The 21,569-nt window shown below is 37.1% G+C and overlaps 1 protein-coding gene across 2 annotated transcripts in view; it reads left to right on the top strand.

Annotated features, from left to right (window-relative positions):
* The window catches only part of VPS41 (VPS41 subunit of HOPS complex), a 111,591-nt gene that overhangs the window by 67,846 nt on the left and 22,176 nt on the right, over positions 1-21,569 (top strand). For both annotated transcript variants that reach the window (XM_009098956.4, XM_030232020.2), the window contains exons 9-16: positions 72-218; positions 1,413-1,479; positions 8,042-8,139; positions 10,534-10,663; positions 12,365-12,480; positions 13,889-13,945; positions 16,122-16,183; positions 17,039-17,120. In XM_009098956.4, coding sequence (XP_009097204.1) covers positions 72-218; positions 1,413-1,479; positions 8,042-8,139; positions 10,534-10,663; positions 12,365-12,480; positions 13,889-13,945; positions 16,122-16,183; positions 17,039-17,120 — 759 coding nt within the window. The remainder of the gene's footprint in view (positions 1-71; positions 219-1,412; positions 1,480-8,041; positions 8,140-10,533; positions 10,664-12,364; positions 12,481-13,888; positions 13,946-16,121; positions 16,184-17,038; positions 17,121-21,569) is intronic.

Genomic DNA, 21,569 nt, shown 5'->3' with positions numbered 1-21,569 from the left:
GCCTTAGTGTACAAAATGGTGAGTAGGAGTTTGTCATACTGAATAAAGTTCTCTTGGTTTTAAACTTTCAGGGCGTGAAGATACTTGACATGATCTCCAAGCAAAGAATTACCAATGTGCCTCGAGATGACATAAGCCTTCGCCCAGATATGTATCCCTGCAGCCTTTGCTGGAAGGATAATTTAACGCTGATTATTGGCTGGGGAAATTCAGTAAAGGTACAATTACCTGTCTTTGTAATAAATGCTTGCTGGTATAACAGACAAATGGAGGATTTTTCCTGAAAAGTAAAGACAATCAAAAAAAATAGAATTTGGTTTGACCAGTGTTCAAACTCTTGCTGCCTTAGAAATGTCATTGGACTGACCCTCATGAGAGGGAGGAGTGATAGGCACCCAGCAGTCAGACAGATCTCTGTGTGAGAGCATGCAGTCGATGTAATCCTCAGGGACATTTCACTCCTTGGAGAGATTTTGCCTTTGGAAAGCTTTTAGTGTGCTGTTGAATTCATTTCTTTGGACTAGCATTAAGGAAGAACAACTTACCATGAGGTATTTTTGGAGGGGATTGGTTTGGGGGCTGAGGAGGCTGAAGCTCCTAAAACAGCCACATGATTTTGGACAACTATGGGGGGGAAAAAAGGGTGGGTGGAAGGACAGGCTGCTTAGGGTTTTGTTATCTTTCAACAGGAAACTGGCATTTCAAACTTGTGTGGTGCAGACTGATTATCATTCGCTCAGACCAGCACATGACATGAGTTTGTTACAAGCCTGTTAGCTGTTTTATAATAACAGACTGCTGCATCACTGCACAGTGGGAAATTAAAAGTGCCTGATAGGAATAGATGGAAAGGGAGGGTGGAGTGAGGTAGGTGACATGTAAAAAGCTTTTGGAGCATTAAGCTTAGAGTTTTATAAATGAGGAGGTTTGTCCTAAGTTTGGCATCTGTCTTCCCCCTTATATTTGCCTGTGCTTCACAACATTTGGTTATTTGCATTTCTTTGTCTATACATACTCCCGTCTTGTAACTGGGAGGAGCAATAGCAAACTTACTGAACAGGAATCAGGTACCTTGAAAGGCAATGAGACACAAAGTGTGAGAAGACACCAAAATCAAACTCATAAATAAATGCTTCTGTGAAGAAACCACAGTGGGCATGTATTTTCACATTTCTTTTATGTGGTCCTCTTCTCTCCCAGCATATTTATAAGGCTGTGAACTACAGCCACCACTTTTCTGTGTGGTTTTCTTTACTGATGCATCATTACTGTTTCACAACTTGTGTTTTTCAAAATAAAGAAATCCGTGTCAGAGAATTTCCGGAAATTGCTTTTTTTATTGAGGCAAAGTTAGTGTCATTTTAGGAATTACAGCTTCCTTACTGTCACAATTCAAATATCTTGTTTTCTAGATTTGCTCAGTAAAAGAACGGCATGCCAGTGAAATGCGTGACCTGCCAAACCGCTATGTGGAAATAGGTATGGTTCTATGAATTCACTCCTTTTCAAAAAGCTTTAAAAGTCTTGTACATTCTAGCCAGAACAAAACTGTTATGCTTTAGAGGCAACATGTAGTTGTAACATAAATGTCTCCTCATTTTTGGTTGCTGAGGTTGTCATAATGCCCTCTTGCAATGGTGTGAGGGTTTTTTCTAGAGAACCTTAAGTTCTATGATCATGTAAGATCAGAGATACTTATGTGACAGTGGATACCTTAACTTTCCCTTCATATAGATTCCTTTGGAGAAGGTGAGTTTTCATCTTGGCTAAATGATTGATGGTCAGTGTAGGAGTAAAGAGTAGGAGTAAAGAAAATAGATACTACTTTATTTGCTTACATGTTGTTTGACTACACTACTCGTAACATTTTTCTCTTTTTTTTTTCCCATAGAAATCTCTGATGTAGTGCTAGGAAATTGATTTTAATTTATTTTTGTTTCCTTTCTTGGCTTCTGAATTTCATATTTTCATTTGCTTTCTTATTTTTCTAGCTAATCTTATGTGAATAAATTTTTATTATTACTAATTATTGGAAAAGTTCTTGACAAAGTAAAGTGGAATTCAAAGAAAACTTGGAAGGGAAGTGGGGATGTAAACAAAAAGTCTCAGAGCTGTCCCCAGAAGTGTCTGCTGGGGGAAAGAAGTATCTAGGAACAGATAGTGCTGGAAAGATAAGCAAGCCCTCTGACTCTGCAGACCAGAGTGGGCAATAGTTTGTAGGCTTTGATGCTTCCTTGACTGTAGTAGCATGAGATTGTAAATAGGGTGTTTAAACAAGGTCCTGAATCATGTCAGTTTGGAATGGTGTATGGCATATGTGTGCGTATGCTCTGCTTTCTGATTTCAGGAAAGTTCTGTTTTAAAAGGCTTCTGAAAATCAGCTAGGAGACTTGTTAAACTCTGCAGGGAGTCTGAATACTGAGAAATAGGTGGTGTGCCTGAGAATTAACTGAGACCTGAAAGCTTTTTGATGTTTAGGATTACAGAGTACAAACAGACTATTCAACTGCAGAATTCTAGGATATTCGCAATAATTTTATCAAGGAAAAGTTTGGTCATGAGTTTTAGCCTCAGATCTTGTATATAATATTTTCTGTACCTGTAAGTAGCTTTTAGAAAATAATTAAATGGGTTTGGTCACATACTGACAAGTGAACAGAGGTAACTTCTATTTCAGCTGTAATGTGCTTATATGGATGATCCTAATTTTAGGTGACTGCCTATTGGAATTTGATTAAAAAACATAAAAAGTTTTCATTGGGCTATTTAGGTGGAGACATGAAAGATAAAGATTTGTGTGGAATTAACTTTTTCATCTTGAAATTTCTGGCCTGCGGTTTTCTCTGTAGTCTAGAGGACTGGTATTTTATCTCATTCAACCTGTTAATGATGTGCTTGAGATTTTATTTTCTGGTTTCAAGTCAAAGCTCTGAAATTGCTTTGCTAAATGCCGTCCACGGCATTCCAGAACCTGGGAGGATTGGGACAGAAAAGAAAAAGACATTGTTTGTTCAAGTCTCAGTATAAATTATTAGTCTTTCATATAACCACACTGAAAGTCTTCTTGACTGCAGTATGTCATGCCATAACACCTATTTCGATTTTATTTCATCATTGCTTTTCAAAGGTATAGCCAGAAAATCTGATCTTATATCAGACCTGCAAACAGTATAGTTTTTTTTGCAAGACCACTAATATCCAAAGTGAATGTATAAATTGATATACTTGCATAAAGTAAAGAATACTTGCAAGAATATAATCCTTCAATGCAAGGACAATTGAGTATCCTTCAGATGTTTTGACTCATAAGATCTTGTCAACAGACTTACGAGAAGCAAAACCCTTAACACAGTATTACTTTTGTCATGTTTAGTGGTGTGGTGTTTTAAATTTTTTTTTTTTGCTCCCTGCCTTTATAATTTTTCACCTGGAAAGAAAACCAGAAGTGGAGCAGGAAACTTCATAGTTTCCTTCTTTGGTCATCAGAGTAATACAGATGTAGTCTATGATAAAACAGTTTCCTGTCATGTGTCAACAGTTTCAGGTTTATGCTGTTTTAAAGCCATTCTGAGGGCCCCTGAGTTTCATGGTGGTATCATAGAAAGCTGTGATGTCATTAGTAAATAATAAATGTTTTTTCACTACCTTACAGCCCAGTGAATAAGGAAACAGTATTTCCTGCATTGCAATTTAGGTGCATAGGATGCTGTTTAACAAAGTACCTCCTCATCTTCTGTTTCTGTCTCAAGAATTAGCTATACTTACTCTAAGGTGGAAAATAATTTCAGTATCTGCTGTGATGTTAAACCCCACAATGTGTGAAAGTTACCCCACTGAACTGTTCTAGCTGTTTTATCTTAAAGAAGATAATGCTGTGATTATCAATATGTGAATTATACAGGTCTCATGCACTGAGACCCATGTGGCATTGCTAATTCAATTTACCTCTTTCAGTATATTAGTAGTGCTTTTCTTCAGTAATCTTGCTATTGTTTTTGCTACAGTTCATTACCTCTGTGAGTCTTCATTCAGTGTCAAAGATAAACTCCAAGTGAGTGTTTCTCTACAGGTTTAAACATATGTTAGCTGAGCAGATCCTATCAGTTTAGCTCTGTCAGCAACTGCTGTGAAGTAGTGTATTGATTAGAAAGTATTGGTATTGAATTACAGGCTTAACGTAGACTAAATGCCATTGTGATCCTTCTTAAAGAGTGCTTGACCTCTGTGCTCACTCCTGAATCATGTACAAAAGCTGTAATGATGCACAGCTTCTGGTCTGAACAGGGAACCCTTCCTCAGCTGGAACCCATGAGAAGGCTCATTGCTAAATAATTAGACTTTCCAGTTAATATAATGCCTTTTCAAAGGAAAATAGGTAATCTAGTCTTCCTTGGACTTGTCAGGGTTTTATATACTTTTATGGAGAAGTGCTTTTATCTCTGCCTCAGTCACTCGGGTTGTTAATGATTAACACCAGAAGTATGTAAAAGACTTCAAGTTGATTAGAAAATTTCTCTTCAATTTGCTTTTGTCTGGATTTTATCTGAGGAATCTCAGCTTAATTCCAGGTACCAGTCAGGCAGCAATGTCTCTTTATACTTGTCTCCCTTTGCATTCTACCAAATTTCCCACAAAGCAGTTTTCTGGTTTAAAAATTACATGTTTCAAAGCTATGCTTGTAACACCACATCTGTATGTTTTACAAGGGAGTAGCTTCACACCTGCATGGCAAGTTAGCATCATGCATTGAGATTGCACATGGGAATATTTATTTTCTTGTTTGTAAAGTGAGATTAATCAGATCTAATGTACTGACATATTTCCCTTCATGTAGATGGAATGTAAGGCTTAATTGATGAATGTGATGATCAGGAAATTTACTTCATAAGGTGATTTATGCAAACATTTCATTGAAGCAAGTCTGCTATACTCTGAGAAGCCAAAAAAAAAGAAGAAAAAACCCAAACCTAGTCATATAGTTGATTCTACTTAGACTTTTTTCATCTGTTTTGCCACAAGCCAAACCTATAATTTATAAATTGCTTCAAAAAATTAGTCAAAATTCTTCAAGATTTTGACTTCTTTGTCTTCAAACCTCAGAATTTCTAAGCCCCAAAATTCTTCAAGACTGAATGTTTTTCCTGTTGGTTAACAAAATGTTCTTGGATCAATGCAAAAAGTGCTTTTCAGAAAATCAGCTTTGTAGCTTAAGTAATACTTATGTGGGGCCTTTTCTTGTCCTCTCGTTGGAACTGAATTCACATACTGTTGGGGAAAAAAGGAAGTTATATTTTACGTCATGTGCAACTCGAAGCACAAGGTAATAGCTAATCAAATCATGCCATTTTGTATTCTGTTTTGGTTTGCATAAATTATCTAGCTCACTAAAAACATCTCCAAAATTAGTATTCATTGTTATAGGTCGCAGTGCACCATGCCTTTAAGAGTTCTTAAGATGGTATTTCCACCACTAGTGCTTTTAGGTGGAATCAGGGGTAAAACATTATGACTGTAACCAAAGTCTTGCTCTTCAAAATCTGCTGTGGTAAAGCAGGGGCTGCTTTTAGAGATTTGACTAAACAATATAGACTCCTTTTAGCTTCAGTCACATACGCATGGATCTTTAAATCTCAGAGAAAGTAACTTTATGCAGTTTAGGTAAATGTTGTAGCATATATAGTTTCATTTCTGTGTTTTGGTGTATTTCATACATTTAATTTAATGAGCAGCAAAAAAGATTTACAGGTTTCTTCATTTTGCTTCCAGGTAATTTATTTGACATCTGTACATAGATGCTGAACATGGAGTAGATCCACTGTCAGCCTATCTTTTATCTTCTCTTATGACAGGCATAAACATGTATGACACATAGCCATACCTCAGTTGTTTCCATTTACTTCAATACTACATTTGTTTTAATTATTTTGGGTCCTTTTCAAATTAACAGCATTTCTACATTGCTTTTATGTTGGATTTCTTTTTCTCCTTGATCACAAGACAGTGTCCAGAGAGTAAGTCAATTTAACCTATTATTGTTCTGTGCAGCTGTTACTTCCATCTTCTTTTTTCAGTAAGACTTTTTTGATTAGCAGCATCAAAGGTTTTTATCAGGTCAAGAAGCACTGTCTATGCCAGTTATTCTTTGTTCAAGGCTGTAGCTGCAGAGGTAGAGCATTGTATTTCAACAATTCCTCTTGAGAAAGATGAGCTAAGAGAAAGCTTATAGTGAAACCAAGGAAACTATATTCTGTTCAAAAACAAAACTTGAAGTGGTGATTTTTATTGTTATTTATGTTTCACAGATCAGTACTTCTGCTTGATTTTAAATACATCATTACACTTGGCATTACAAGCATTTTCACCGGCAAAGGGGACTTAAGTTCTAGTATAAGACAAGGAAACACACATGGATTTTAAAGCTGTTTCTATAATAATTATAAATGATAATTCACCTTGCTGTTTTCCTCTTCAAATATAAAGCACAGTATTTTATATGCCTTTGAGAGCTTTCTCCTAGCCCTTCTATAAAACTGAATTTAAACTTTCTTTGATAATATTATGGATTTCACTTTGTTTTTTGTTTTCCATGTTTTTTCTCCTGCCTTCCATATTATTTTAAAATGCTGAATACTAAATTTTGAACTGAGAATAAGGTATGTAGTAGGTTTTGAACTGATTTGTTTAAAATAATCACTGAGAGCACCATGTGACACAGTCAAAGCAATTTCATCAGTCTCATAGGCTAGAACAAGATAATTATGTACATGGTTACACATGTGAACCTCTTCTCTGTGAATGGATTGAGTGCTCTACCCTTCTGCTGTATTGTGGTCCTTCAGTGATGACAAACTGTCAGCAGTCATTAAAAGAAAAACAGTGCTTGGTTATTTGTAGAGAGACAGGTGTCAAATATGTACTCTGTTTCATTGTATTTTTTCTCCTTTTGTGGGAGGACAATTATTTCTCCTGTTCCTTCTTATTATCTTAGCTAAAGAAAATCAGCTTTATTTTTAATGCCATTATGCTATATTTTCTGTTTGCCTTGCTAAACAATTTTAGTAAATATATATATATATATATATATATATATATATATACACACACGACACACACACACCACACATATATATATTAATAGTGTAATGTGCTAAACAGTAAGGAAGGAAACTTTTTGTTTCTTACTTATGCTTAGATTCTTCTAAAACCATGTTTTGGGAGAAAATAATGAAGTATCTGATGCTTTTTTAAAAGCTTATAGTTACAAGGCTTGCTAACATAAGCACTTGGATGATTCTTGTTTTTGTCCCCATGAGAGAGGAGCTCACAAAAAGTGGTATGTTGTAAATCCAGCAGAATAAAAACAAAGAGCTGTTTCTGGCAGAGGTCTCATTTCTTAAGTCTTTTTGTAAATACAGTTCAGCACTCTGTTTTTCTTTCTCTTTCTTGAAACAATCTCATGTAACTATCTCAGTTTCAAGACCAATCTCAGAAAATTATTGTTTCAGTTTTATGAACAAGAAAAGATACTATGGACTGTGTTTTCTTTGTAATGAGTGTATCTCTAAATTATTCTGTGATGTTTAAAGTGATGATAAATAAATAATGATCTTCATGTTTTCCTGTATACCAATAGATGTTGCAGGTGCAATTCTCTTATGGCCCCATGAACATGCTGCGAATATGCAAACCAATGAAGTTGTACTACTTATTGCTTGTTTTATTGAGTTTGATTTTTGTTTTGCTTCCTTTTTCAATGTGATTACTGAAAATCAGACTGCACCTTCATTTCAAATGTTTCATCTCTAACATATCCTGGAGCACAAACATTTCCTTTTGCAAGCTTTAATGTAATTTAATCTGTTAAATGTAGATTTTCGTCTGATCCAACTGGGAAATCTCTGGGTTTGTTATATGTGTTGAGTCTTCAGTTCTCTGAAGTGGTGCTGTACGTGGTTGATTGTCTCTGAAAAGTGAGTTTTTCTTAGGTAGTAGTTCATACACATTTGTGGTTTTGAATCAGTTTTTCTTTCCTGTATTTCAGTTTTCCAATTTGACACCGAATTCTACGTCAGTGGACTTGCACCTCTCTGTGACCAGCTTGTTATACTTTCATATGTAAAGGAGATCTCCGAAAAAACGGTAGGTTTTTTTATCTCAGAGTTTCTTCACAACATTAATTTGGCTTGTGAGTTAGGCCTTAAATTAGTCATACAAATATGATTATCTGAGAAAAAATTTGTAGTCTGCTGGTAGTGAACACTGCTTGAAACGTCTTTGATCCATAAAACAAGGTCAGTGGAGGTGATGTTGAAGACTAATGTGCTTACCTTTCAGAAATCATGTTTGGGTTCATTTTTTTTCTTGCAGAATGCAGGGAAGGTCTCTAGCTAGTCCTTCTTGCTCTTTTTTCCTTCTTTTCTTCCCCCCTGCCCCTTTTTCTCTCCTTTTCTCTCTTTCTTCCTGATGTTTCTGCACCAGAAGAAATAAAGAATCTTGTTTGGCCATAAGAGGAGCTTGCTGACACTGCATCTCAAAAGAAATGAGAGTAGTGAAGTTGATCAACTCAAGCATAAGAGTGACTGTGGGGTGGAATGAATGATTGTGAGTGAGTGGCATCATTGTCTCCTGTTCTGCTAAGACCTTTAGTTGCGCACACCCAGATCCATGTGTGGAGAGGCAGAAATTAGAATTCTTGTCAGCATTTTTACTGTGCATGGACAAGTGCCATGTCTGTCTCCGACATTGATTTCATATTGCCAAATAAAAGGCAAGGCAGTGGAGGAAATCCTGGAAGCTGCAGTGTGAGAATGGCAGATACTCTTGATCATCTCTTTGATCAGCATGTCTGCGTTAGACAACCATCACCATAGTAACCTTAAGAAACTGGGTGCACAAGTTGCTAGGCAATGAAATGCTGTAGGTTCAAACAAATGCAAGAGCCTTCTGAAATCAGAGGGGTTAGCTTCTAGATCTACTTTAGGATGTCAGATTATTATTTATTTATTTATATTAAGGAGAAAAATAATGTCACAGCAATGTTTCCCAAAAGAGACAGTATAGTGTGGGAGAGTTGGTGAAAGACAAGAAAGCAGACAAATGGGATAAGGAAAGGGGAGGAAGAGGTGGTTGAAATGCTAGGGAGCAAGGAAATTGGGACACCACTGTTAAATGAAAAAGTAGTACAGGAAAGGAGCTAGTGCAAACAAGGTAGTGACTGCTAAAGGTTAAAGTCATTTTAATTGCTTTAGAAAAGAAAGATGAAAAGGGAATTTCAGGCGATATAGTGGTAATTGAACATAGGAAAAAGTTGTTCTCATGTATTTGCTTTTAATTAGCCTTTTAAACAAACTCCAAATGCTGGACTTCACTAACTTCTCAGTTCTCTGGGTAGCTGTAGAAGGAACAGAGGTACAATTGTCCCTGATGGTGCATCTGTGTCCTGTTGTGATGGGAACTCCTTTGTTAGTGTCTTCGTTCATTTGTCTTAGTGTGGAGCCCAAACTGCCTGAGCTTGCAGCAGAATTGCTGCTCACTACAAAAATGTCCTTTGGTTGCAAGGAACACTTGTCTTCCTACACTTGATTTTACAGCTTGCAAATGACAGCTTCTTACTTATTACAAATTAGATCACAGTTGAACTGGCTTTGAAGGTTTTTTTCGTTTGGGTATTTTTTTTCCTGGAACAATTAAATTGAGAAAATATCCAAGTGGTGCTGCTTCCATATGACTAGGTTAGAGCTGTTTAAATCCATTTTCTATATGTTCTTGCTCTTTTATTCTATATTTTGCTGTAATTCACAGCCTGAAGTAGAAAATATAGGATTGTCTTGGACCTTGACTTAATTAAAAATGCAGCTAGTTGAAGACAGCAGTTTCACTTGGACAGAAGGTGAAAATCCTTTATGTCATCTTACCATAACAACCTACATTGCACTTGAAAGTTCATTTTAGTCTAAGTTCATCAGAACAGCAAAGTTTTTGTATTATTCTCAGATTAATTTTTCCCTGCTGCTGCTGGCTGCCTAAAAAAAAAGAAATACCACCAGCTTAAAAAAATAAAATTATTTTAATACCAGAATACCAGGCTCATAGAGCTCTGTCCTTCAGGGCATGAGCCCAGCTGGGTATGGGTTCTAAATTGTTCTGTTGCTTGTTGAATGAAGCAGTTAATAGCCATCTGTAATAGCCCAGAAGATTTCTGTGACCAAGAGCAGAAAAGAAGTGAGCAAATTCAGGGGTAGGATTGGACCTATGTCTTATCTATACCTCCTCCTCAGACTGATCTCCTTCAAGGAAAGCAATCAAAGAATAACTTGGGTTACTTGGAGTAACTTTCCTATGAGTTCCAGATGCAATTACTCTGTAGAGCACAGCTTTGCAACTTGTATGATTTGCAGCTGAGTAGCCAGTGCCAAATACTACACCTCTGTGAATGTTTGCAGATGTTGAATTTCAGCTTCTTTTGTAGATGACCACCAGTTGGTATTGCTAAGGTAAATCATGTAGGAAGTGACTAAGGTGTTGTTTTTCTAGGAAGTGGAGTGTTGTGCAAGGCCTAGACTCGATATTGTACAGCCCCTGCCTGAGTCCTGTGAAGAGATCTCTTCAGATGCACTGACAGTACGAGGATTTCAGGAAAATGAATGTCGTGATTATCATTTAGGTAGGTGTTCTCAATATTGTTTTGTTTTGTTTTCATACATTGCTTAAAAAAATATTTGGGTGTACTTAGCCTCCTTTTTCATTTTTATGTTACTTTTTTGTCATCTCCTTGAATAGCTGTAACTGCTTATGACACTGGAGTGTAGAGTGGAAATCTACAAGAACCAGTCACATGAAAGAAAACAAATATGTGTATTTAAACATCATGATTTTTAATGCCATCTCTTAGGTCAGACATATTGGAGAAGGCGGCAGTATATACCTCATGTAACGTCCACTATTGATGAAGGCAATATCTTTGAAGGAGATTTATTCAACATATGATCCATAGCAGCTCTTTTTGCACAAAAGGCTTCAGAAATAATGAAATGAGTGGCACAATGTCTGTAAAAGCTGCTTTAGAGGGAAAGATTGAATAAGTATCATTTCAACCATAAGATGTACATGAGTCAACTTAAAAGGGGCCCACTGATTATTTAGCTTATCTGTACTGACGAAGCTACCAGTTATATTACAGACCTCAAATGGTAAAGTGGAATTAATAGGAACTGGATTTTGGCAAGCTCCATCTAGAAGATAGGTTTAATTATGTAACAGGAAGGGACATTAAGCCCTGGCACAATATATGCTGTCTTTTAAAGATGGGATAGTTTTCTGATCTTAATGTTGTAGCTCAGAAAAATGCATGGCAAAGCTGATGTAGAATTCCTTGGTGAAGATTATGTAGCCTGTCTTATACAGAAGCATTTCTTCTGGCTTTTAAAATCCATTAATCTGAATTTTAAGTATCTCCTCTGGCAGCATGCTTCAAATCATAGGCTTGGCAAACCCCTTTGTGTACATCTATGCCCTTAAGTCACTAGAAATATAGTGTATCTCCTCCTGACCTCAAAAACATCAATGCTGCTATCAATAGAATTGGGGTTTCTTTATACATCTTCCAGAGCAGAACACTGATGTCCACAGCTGTACTTTTATGCTTTATGAATATTCTAGTTTACCTGAAAAATCTAAATGTTATGTATGATTTTAAAACCAGCATGATCTTGTGAATTGCCTACCACTTCAGGAGTGTATTTGTATGTGTTTATAGAAACTGATCTGGACAGTGAGTGGTTTTCTATTCTGTACCTACAAAGTATTCATGTTTCTTCATGGTTCTCTCCGAATGATAACTATTCTGAGCAGTCATCTTCTGCATTTGATTTGACCTTTTAGTACTTTTTCTTTCAGCTTACTCAAAAATAAGGGCTTATGGTGTAAGAAAATACATTATACATATAGCCTTAACTTGCAGCATTGTAAATGCATTGCTGTAATGATGTACTGTGTTCCCAGGGGTTATGGCATCTATCATTTATGCTTTTGATGGCCTTGACCTTGATGGGAAGGATAGGTTTATTGCAGGCTGTGTAGTGTAATAGTCCTCCAAAAGTATAATAATGGGTTCTAAAACATCATAAAGTTTATACAAAGTGGATGAATCAGAATTTGCAATAAGTTGTAGTGGTTTTTTTTAAATATGTTTAGCCATTTAAACCAGTTTTAATTTATTGGAGAATACAGCATCCAAACTAGTGTGTCTTGCAGGAGTAGCCTTGCTGTCTCCTCTTTGTAAATTCCCCTCAAGGGTATGCTAAAAAGCAGAACTTTACTTAAAGAAAATATAATAATATTATTTAAACTGTGTATGCATTTGCAGAGTATTCGGAAGGTGAATCACTTTTTTATATCATCAGCCCAAGAGATGTGGTTGTGGCCAAAGAGCGGGACCAAGATGATCACATTGACTGGCTTCTCGAAAAGAAGAAATACGAAGTAATTTTTACATCATTCTTTCCTTCAGACTTTCCTTGTTTGGAAATTGGAGTAGGATGATGGACTTTGCTAGGTCATTTGGATCGGACCATTTCTGTTCCTAGAGTCATTGAGTAAATGCTTGTAAAGGATGGGAGTTAACTCTACATTGCTCCATCTCTTACAGAGTTAGTCTCACTACTGAAACAACTAATTGGAATTTCACCTGAGTGAGGTAGCTGAATTAGATGCTGAAAATACTGCTCTCATCATCAGTTATGAAATGTTTTAGCTGACACTGAAAATTAATAAAGCTGGGTTTTGGCTTTAGAATAGCAGAAGAGTTAACTAATGAGCTGTGCTTTTCAAAGTAAAATACTATGGTCTTAAACTGTACCTGCACTTGCTGAAAGTAGTGTTGGTCACAATAAAGCTCATCCAGTATTAAAAGACAAGGGTATACAGCGCTCTTGGAAAAAAGCCAGCTCCCCATTTGGTTGTGGAAATACTGATGTTTGAGTATGTATATCTAAACACCTAAAGCAATAATAATTAGTTCTTTCATACCATATGAACAAGCACACAGTGGTCTGAATTCTAATATCCTGCATTTAGAACATTTGTTCTGATGCCTAAAGTTAACTAGCAAACTCTAATTTATGTTTGTTGTGTGCCCATTATAAGAAAAAAAAAGTGGAAAAACCATCAACATGTATTGCTTTTGCTAATATAATCATGATATTTCTCATGCAGATTTGTTTAAATCCTTGTGGATGCTTTTGCATTGGAATGACAAACTTGTATGATGAGTATAGTTTTGCAATATATGTAAATCTCAGCATTTGGTCCCTGAAGACTCCAGTAATTTGCAAGTGACAGCTGTGTGCATGCCTTTATGAAAGCCATTTGAGTTAGTAGACAGGCCTGTTATGTTGTATCTTAAAGGTTTCATTTTTATTTGTAAAAGTGCCAGCTTTTTTTCTATACATTCAAAAAAATTAGAAGAAGTAGGAGAACAGCAAATGACACTTAAATATAACTCATTCTGACTGAAGAAGACATTTGGTCTGGGGAGCTGGAAGGTAGCTTTCCCGCATTCACCCTTTTTCCTGTTGATTTTTTTCACAGGTTTTGGTAGTGAAGTGGTTTCTTTTGAAAATTATCATATGTGATTGCATTCTGTGTTTTCTTGTGATTTGATCTTAATATAATAATGTGGAGTGAACCCAGATGGAAACAAAAGTAGTTTTCTCTATGCTTGACTGCTTTTGAGTATGAATTCAAAGCTGTTCATCCAGCCATGGCATTAAAAATTTTAGTGCTTCCAACACCCTACTCTGAAAGAGTTGATTTATACAGGTCTAGAACTTTCTGTATTGAAAGTTTGTGTATTTGACTGCTATCTCTGTTTTCTCCTTTTTGAATGTAGGAAGCTTTGATGGCGGCTGAGATCAGTCAGAAAACCATAAAAAAGCACAAGATTTTGGTAAGTCTCAAAACTTCTATTCAGAATATAGTATCTTCTTTCTTTTAGAATGCCATAAGATGCAACAAATATATTCCCTGTTTTTTATAACACCAGGAAATAACTGTTAGGCATACTCCAACTGGCATACAATTTCTTGGTTTCAGCTGTAGAACGGAAGTGTTAGTCCATGAAACATGAAAGGATCTGCATTTTATGAAGGTGCCATTGGCATTGAAAGGAAGAGAATTCCATTTCTCTGACTGCTGATGGGGATTTTTGTTTGCTTTTACTTTTGTATTAAATTTACTGTTGTTTGAAGTAACACACATTATTTTACTATTAGAGATTGCAGGCAGGAGTGACAAATTTCTCCTTAACTTATACCTTGTAAATGTGACAGGATTTTGTAAAAAGTTTAAGAGATGCTTCTTTTCTCACATATAGTTATTTCCTATGTTTTTAGTCCCTTTCACAGAGCAATGAAGGGTATCAATGTTTAAAACAAAAGGGTAAATGGTGTAATAGACACAAAAGTGTCACTAATTTTATCTTTTGTTTGTTTTTGTTTAAATTCACTAATGCTGATGCTGCTTTAAATTGAAATCTGTACAAAGTGTTCAAGATGTGTTTAATTTTTTTGGCCAGTTTACTGGTGTTAGAAGCACGCTGTATATCAGTAAGTCTTAAAAAGTTTATTCTTGTCTAGTCCAGAAGTTGAATCAAGATTTAAATGGCATGCCATTACCTATCACAGAGCTTGCATTTAACAAAACTACTCTGTGACCCTTGCAAAAGATGTAAAGAATTGTTAAAGGAGGTCCTGGCAATGCATTAGGAGGAAAAAAAGAAAGCCAAACAAACACCAAACTAAATAAAGAAACCCCACAGCTTTTCTTTTGCTTTGCAGAAATTTGCCCTGCAATAAATTATTAAATTCAGTGACATACAAGCAGTTTTTGAGAGTTTGGTCTCCAGAGCAAAAGCCGCCAGAATGTGTTGAAACAAAATGTTGACATCAAGCCCTAAATGAAGGATTAGTGGTACACTGATTTGAAACAACTCACTGCCTAGCAACATCACACTCAGGATACCTAACAAGTCTGGTAGCCTTGGGGATTTTTTAGATAGAAGTAATTATCGCTGCTCCTCTGCACCTCTTGAGCAGAGCACAAAGATCCTAAAACAGCCAGATCTACATCTCTTTTCCTTATACATCATCTCTGCTCACTGGGAAGCTGGTCCACAGGAGAATGAAGATTTCTGTTAGCCTCTTTCTTGAGAATGGTGAAGTTGAAAATATGAAAGTGGTCCCTAAAATCTTGTGTATGTGTATTTTTTTTCTAACTTTGTAGTAGATTGACCAGTTGAAGTTGTTGCATACCCCTGTTCATATTCTGCTATGGTCAATACTGTTCTTGATATTCATCAAAGAAATGTTGTCCCTCAGAAGATGCAATTGTTTAATTTTTTTAAGAAACAAGGACTTCTTTTTCATTGTACAGCTTGGTTTTTTTCTTTTCTCCTTTTTTTTTGTCTAGAAACAATGTGCTTTTTTTAGTGATGTGATTCTTAAGTTATGCAATGAGTATGTTGGTTTATGTCAAAATGGATATGACTGTTGAGATTACATTAGGACTCTCATGCCAAAATTTTAATGTATAATAAATGCATATCAGAAACATTTTACAACTGACCTGTGTGATGAATTTTGAGAAAGAAAATTTGGTATGTATTAACTAGTAATCTTGTTAAATTCTCAGTAATTCCTGCACTTTATTGATTAACATTAGGATTTATATTCTCAACCAACTTTTTGCCCTCCTCTACAAACTGTGTTCACAATGAGTATGTCTTACACAATAAGTGGTGGTTTTCTTTTTGAACTGATTCAAGCACAGGAAGATCAGCCATGTGTTTCAAACAATCCTTAATAATTAGAGGTGGCAGTCTTCTCATCATCAGTAACATTATGAGAATTATTCAAAAGAGCACCTTTAGTTGAACCTGTGAGCAGTCTGTGCAGGTATTTTGTATTGACTCTTCTGTGGGCCCTGCTTGCAAAGGAGAATCAGGAGATGCACTTAGAGCCTTGAATTTCCAGCTGTATGCATTACTGTTACAGTAGTTCTGTACAGTAGTCAGGTAGTTCACTTCCAAACTTTTATAACTAATTCTCTGGTTTTATTCCCTCTAGGACATTGGCTTAGCCTATATAAATCACCTGATGGAGAAAGGAGAGTATGACCTGGCTGCTCGGTAACCTAGTATTAAAGATCTTCTTTGCTGGCTGAAGTGTGTCTGTGTAGGAAAAAAGCAAAAACAAATTACTGATTCGAAGTATTTGTGGATGTTGATTTTCTGTGTGTTCTCGAATTTCTGAAGTTTCAAAACATAGAGGTGTATTGCAGTGCCATATATGTTTTTGCCTGTAGTGACCTAAAACTTGCTAAAAATTTTAACTGGAATTGAGGCATGTATTTTTGAAAGTAAGCCTTGATTTTTCAAAGTCACACTAGATATTCAAAACTAAGGTTTTCTTTGGATTTTGATAAACTCAGTTTATTAGTGTGACATTGAATGTAAGAACATCAGAAAATAAGTTGATTTTGCTTAGGTATAAACAAAAATGTCAAATATAGGAATCTAAAGTAAGGATCAGAAATTACCCAAGGTTTTTGTTTTCATATACATGTAAGTGTAAGCATATCTTTTTAAGTGTTCTGTTTTTCTCAGCTGAGATTTAAAGACTTCACTCATAAAGCTGACCAAGAGGGTGGCATCTCTGCCTGTGGTGTGTGGATTTCAACTAGATGATGTTTAAGCTCCCTTCCAATCCAAACCATGCCATGATTCTGTGAAAGCTAATACAGCCGTAATCACTAAGGTTGAATACATAATAAGCAGTTAGTCCTCTTGGATGCAACAAAATTTTAAGGTTTGAAAGGAGGAGAACCTGGCATACTCTACTTAAAGTGGTGGTTGCCAAAATAAGTCACTTTTACAAGTGTCATGATAGGGGAGAAGAAGAAAGGAATCCTTGTAGTAATGCTGTCACATTTGTGTTACTTTCTGTACCTACTTTTGTTCACATCTCTTTCATTTTTCTTGCAGAAAGTGCCAGAAGATCCTTGGCAAAAACACAGAACTCTGGGAATTTGAAGTTTACAAGTTTAAAGAAATAGGTCAGCTTAAAGTAAGTAAATTTCTGTGTCTGCACCCAAGTAATTTGTGTGTTGTACTTACTGTTTGTATTGACCAAGTATCTAAAGCATCACATTAAATGGCACTGTTCTGGTATTGCTGCCCCAGATCTCTGTTTGTTTCTAGACAGCTGTCTTTCCGATTGATGTGTAAATTACTTAAAACAAGATTGAAGGCTTAGTGCTATGTATTTTACTTGTTGGCAGTCTCCAACATGAAAGACCCACCCCCAAAGCTTTTACTTGCTAAGATGCTCACAGTTAAATACATCTTTCCCATTTACTTTTCATTCATTTCCAGGGTATCCTAAAAATACTACCCCAGACATTAAGGAAAATAGACTGTGTGGATTGCAGTCATTCTGGTAAATCCAGGTCCATTGCAACAGTTACACAGTTTTAAGTGTTAGAGAATTGCAAAACAGCAGTGAAGACCTATGCTGTGTGCTAGAAATGCTGGTGAGAAAGAGGAGCAGTCTGCGCTGCCTGGTGTTTTCCCTAGTCTCAAGCCAGCTACTACAACAGTACACATTTAACGTGAGAGTCTCAGTTAATAAATTGCACAGGACATAAAACCTAGTACTGTCACTGCTAAAGCAATTGAAAACTTTATGCACACTCCCTTTGGTAACATGTGTACATTTACTTCTGAATTTTATGTCTTCCTATTCAAACTCAATGAGCCAAAAAGGACATACTATTAAGATCTCACAGCATGCAGTCCCTTGCTGGTTTTGAGCTATTTAATTCTGTTCAAAGACCAAAAGTGTTTCAGCATTACAAATTTCTGAAATGTCTGACTTCGGTTTCAGGGCCACCCCAGTGCAAAAACGGCCTTGCCTTTAGTATGGCTTCTTTGTGGTTTGGTGCACTCTTTACTACTTTGGAAGATGAAGTCCTATGTTTCTGTTTCTTTATTTCAGTCCAATAAAGGAACTTGAATGCAGGTAGAGGTGAATTTTTGTTACACTGCTTCTTTCGGGTTCATTTTTTTAGCTGCAAATGTCTAGAAGGGATGCTTGTCTTGTCTCCACTTACATCATCCAGCAGACTGTAAAATACAAGAATATTTCCAGGTTTGTTGCAAAAACATCTTCCCTCAATTACCACCTTTCTAAGTTGGCTATTTTCAGCCTTTAGAATATCTCTTTTCTTCTTAGAGCCTAGGCCCAGGAACTCTCAGAAATACATGAGATGCAGTCCATTACATTATTCAGCTTCAAGTTGCAGTTCTGTAAAATGCCTGCTTTATATCACTATTTCAGTTGCATATAACTTTTCCTAGATTTCTAAAGATGTCTGAGTATCATAAAGCATGAAATAAATTAAGCCAGATCTGGTCCTTGTAATGCTTGGGATCACTTGTGTGGAATTTTTACCTACTACCGTGACTAGCAGATATTAAACATCGTATTGTAACTGGCCTATAATGGCTTTCAGCCCTAAAGAGGAGATTATTGATATGTGGAAACAGAGTTTATTTCAAAACAGAATTGTCTTGGAAGAATTTGCACTGCTTTTAAGTTGTTGCCTGAAATATGGTGTTTCAAATCTAGCATGATTTGCCAATAACTAAGGCGACAGAAAACTTGAGATTTCCTTCCTGAGCAGAGGAGTTAGTGATACCCCAGTGTCAAATTCTATGGGGTGAGTGTTGTTGTTTGTGTGTGATTTTAGGGGGTTTTTGAGTGTTCTGTATTAAGCGGTCCTGTTTGACTACCGAAGGTTGCACTTTGATATCTTGATGTCTCTCATCTTCAATTAATGTCCTCTATGAAATCTAGTTGTGTCAGTTCCAAGATTCTAGAGCCTTGCAGTGATCTGTTCCTCTCCTGCTTCAGCACTGGTGGCTTGAGGGAGTTATGTGCTCGTGTTGCCTCATGCCCAACCTGGAAATGAAACTCAACATAATTTTAGTAAGGAGGTAATATGAAAGAGAATCTTTATTTGAAGGCCTTCAGGAGCAGTTATGGAGAGGTGTCCACAAAAGCCCACCTCTACAGGGATATTTATAGGTTTAGGAAATTAGCATAATTGATAAAGAGCACTAGTTAGGAGGACAAGAGGTGATGCAATTCCCCTCCAGGTCAAGCCTCTTCTGTGGAGCTCCCCCTTCAGCGCTGTGCTGTGCTCTGTCTGTGAAATGTATCTTGAAGAGTTGTTCTCGGCCTTGGTTCCCAGGAAGAACCAAGAGGGCCTTGTACCTACTGGGGCTTGGAGCTCTGCAATTTGTTTTGTCTTTTTGCTTAAGGAAAGGCCATGGAAAAGTACAGGGAAAACTAGTCAGTAATACAGTAGGTGACAGCACTACAAATATACATGTGAAGAATACAGAGAACATATAAAATTAAAAAAGGCAAAACCCAAATGGCATCACTTGTGCTCAGGTCACTTCAGTATAAAATCTAATGGTTCAGCTCAAGCAGCTGAGGGAGGTAGATGGATTCAAAGGAAGGTTTCAAACTTTGTGACTGGTGGCTGTTGTGGCCTGAGAGATACCTTCCATTCTGTTTGCTGTGACAGCAGTGACTTTCAGCAGTGGTGCAGGATGATCAGCTAGCAGCAGCAGTGCTTTAACCCAAACACTGGTTGGAAGACATTTGAAAGACTTCACTGGACTGTAGTGGGCATAACAGAGAGAAGCACTATCCTAAAAGCCTCTTTCGTCGCTCAGATAGTCTTTGAAGAATAAATAATTGTTGTTCTGCCTTATTGCTGAGATGGTTTAGGCTATCTTATGTCGATCTTTATATGGGTTTTCTTGTATATACCTCATCCGTATATTTATTGATGAAAAGTCTGAAAGCAGATCTTGAAAAGAAACAAGGGAAGAAAATACTTCTCTGTGTAGTATCCCTTTTTTATTTAAAGTTACTTTACCACATAGTTCAAGAATTGGTACAAAGGCAGTCTGATTCAGAAGCTTTTTTGTCTGACCTTGCTCCCTACCTGCAGATTAAAAATAAAATAGGAAGAGTTTGTAACCTCCAGCATGGGTCACCTTTGTGCCAAGGCTTAAAACTAACTTGTATGCTTCTTACATGCTTCTTGAATGCTTTCCTGAGCATGGTGGTCAAACTGCAAGAGGTGGCTGTGTCTTTTCTTCAAAGCAGTGGGACATGGGCCAGGAGACATTTTCTTCATGAAGCAGCCTGGCTCACGCACAACGAAACTACACCTCTCCAGAGCTTGCTGTATGGCCAAACTGCAGCCGAGTTGCAACAATCTGTTGGGGGAGGTTGTTCATTTAGGAGGTAGCAGGAAGGTAGAAAGTGGGAGTGAAAACAGCCATTGGGGATTGTCTTCTGCCTTTGTGTCTCCAGTTAATGTCTAGCTTGCTTTCTCTGTGGTGAAAAGAAGACTTTTTATGAAGGGGTCAGGAATATACCCTAGAGCAGCCATGAAGACTCTACCCTGAGTTAACTGATAAATCCTGTGACAGCTGGTGGGAGCTGATGCTGGCAGCACTACATTTCAAAAACTGACCAAGTCCAAACAGCAAAAGGAGAGGAGAGGTCTAAAATGTAGTAAGATATTTTTTCTCCTGCTTGGTTCAAGCAACTGCAGTAACAAAATGCTATTGTACCATGTGCCAATAGTGGGCAACGAGAACATCTCTGAGTGTTTGGAGGAATTTCACTGGTGTTGGTCCCTCAGCTACAAACCCTACAATCCCCATACAGCTGGTAGCAGTGGGATTTATTTTGGCAGGTAGAAATAATCTTGGCCTCTAGTTGCGTGGGATAGTAGTGCTAATTAGATTCTGTGCTGAAATTCCAGGGTATGAGCTGATTTATTCTGGCAGCTTCTCATCTCTTGCTTGCTGGAATGCAATTCCTTAACACCTTCTATACAGTAATAGATCACATGTCTTCATCCTTTTCATGGAGAGATATATTTTCAAATTAATTTTCAATTTGGTATGTAAAAATAGCCCTTCGTAGAATGTGATGACTCCAAAGTAAGTCATAATTCAAAATTACACATATATTGTGCTTGCATGATCAGGTTCTGGTAGTGGGAGTGCTACAGTAGTGGCTTCTGTGAGAACCTGGCAGAAGCTTCCCCCATGTCCATCAAAGCCAATGCCAGCCCCCTCCAGGATAGACCTACTGCTGGCCGAGATCAAGCTAGTCAGGAATGGTAAGATCACCTCTGCGATAACAGATTTAAAAACAACAGAAAAAAAGTTATTGCATAGTTGTAACTGTGACCAGAGAAGTGCTGAGTGATAATATGAGAGAGGAAACTGCTCTGCAGACACCAAGGTCAGTGGAGAAGGAGGAGGAGGAGATCCAGGCACCAGAGCTGAGATTCCTCTGCAGGGTCTCATCACCTCCATGATGAAGACCAGAAGCAGCTGTGTCCCTGCAGCCCATGGAGGACAAAGGGGATGCAGAGATCCACCTGCAGCCAGTGTAGGAGCACATGCTGGAGTGGAC

This window comes from Serinus canaria, chromosome 2, assembly GCF_022539315.1.
Source record: "Serinus canaria isolate serCan28SL12 chromosome 2, serCan2020, whole genome shotgun sequence".
Lineage (NCBI taxonomy): Eukaryota > Metazoa > Chordata > Aves > Passeriformes > Fringillidae > Serinus > Serinus canaria.
The sequence above is the reverse complement of the archived record's forward strand: the minus strand, read 5'-3'. Positions and strand labels throughout refer to the sequence as shown.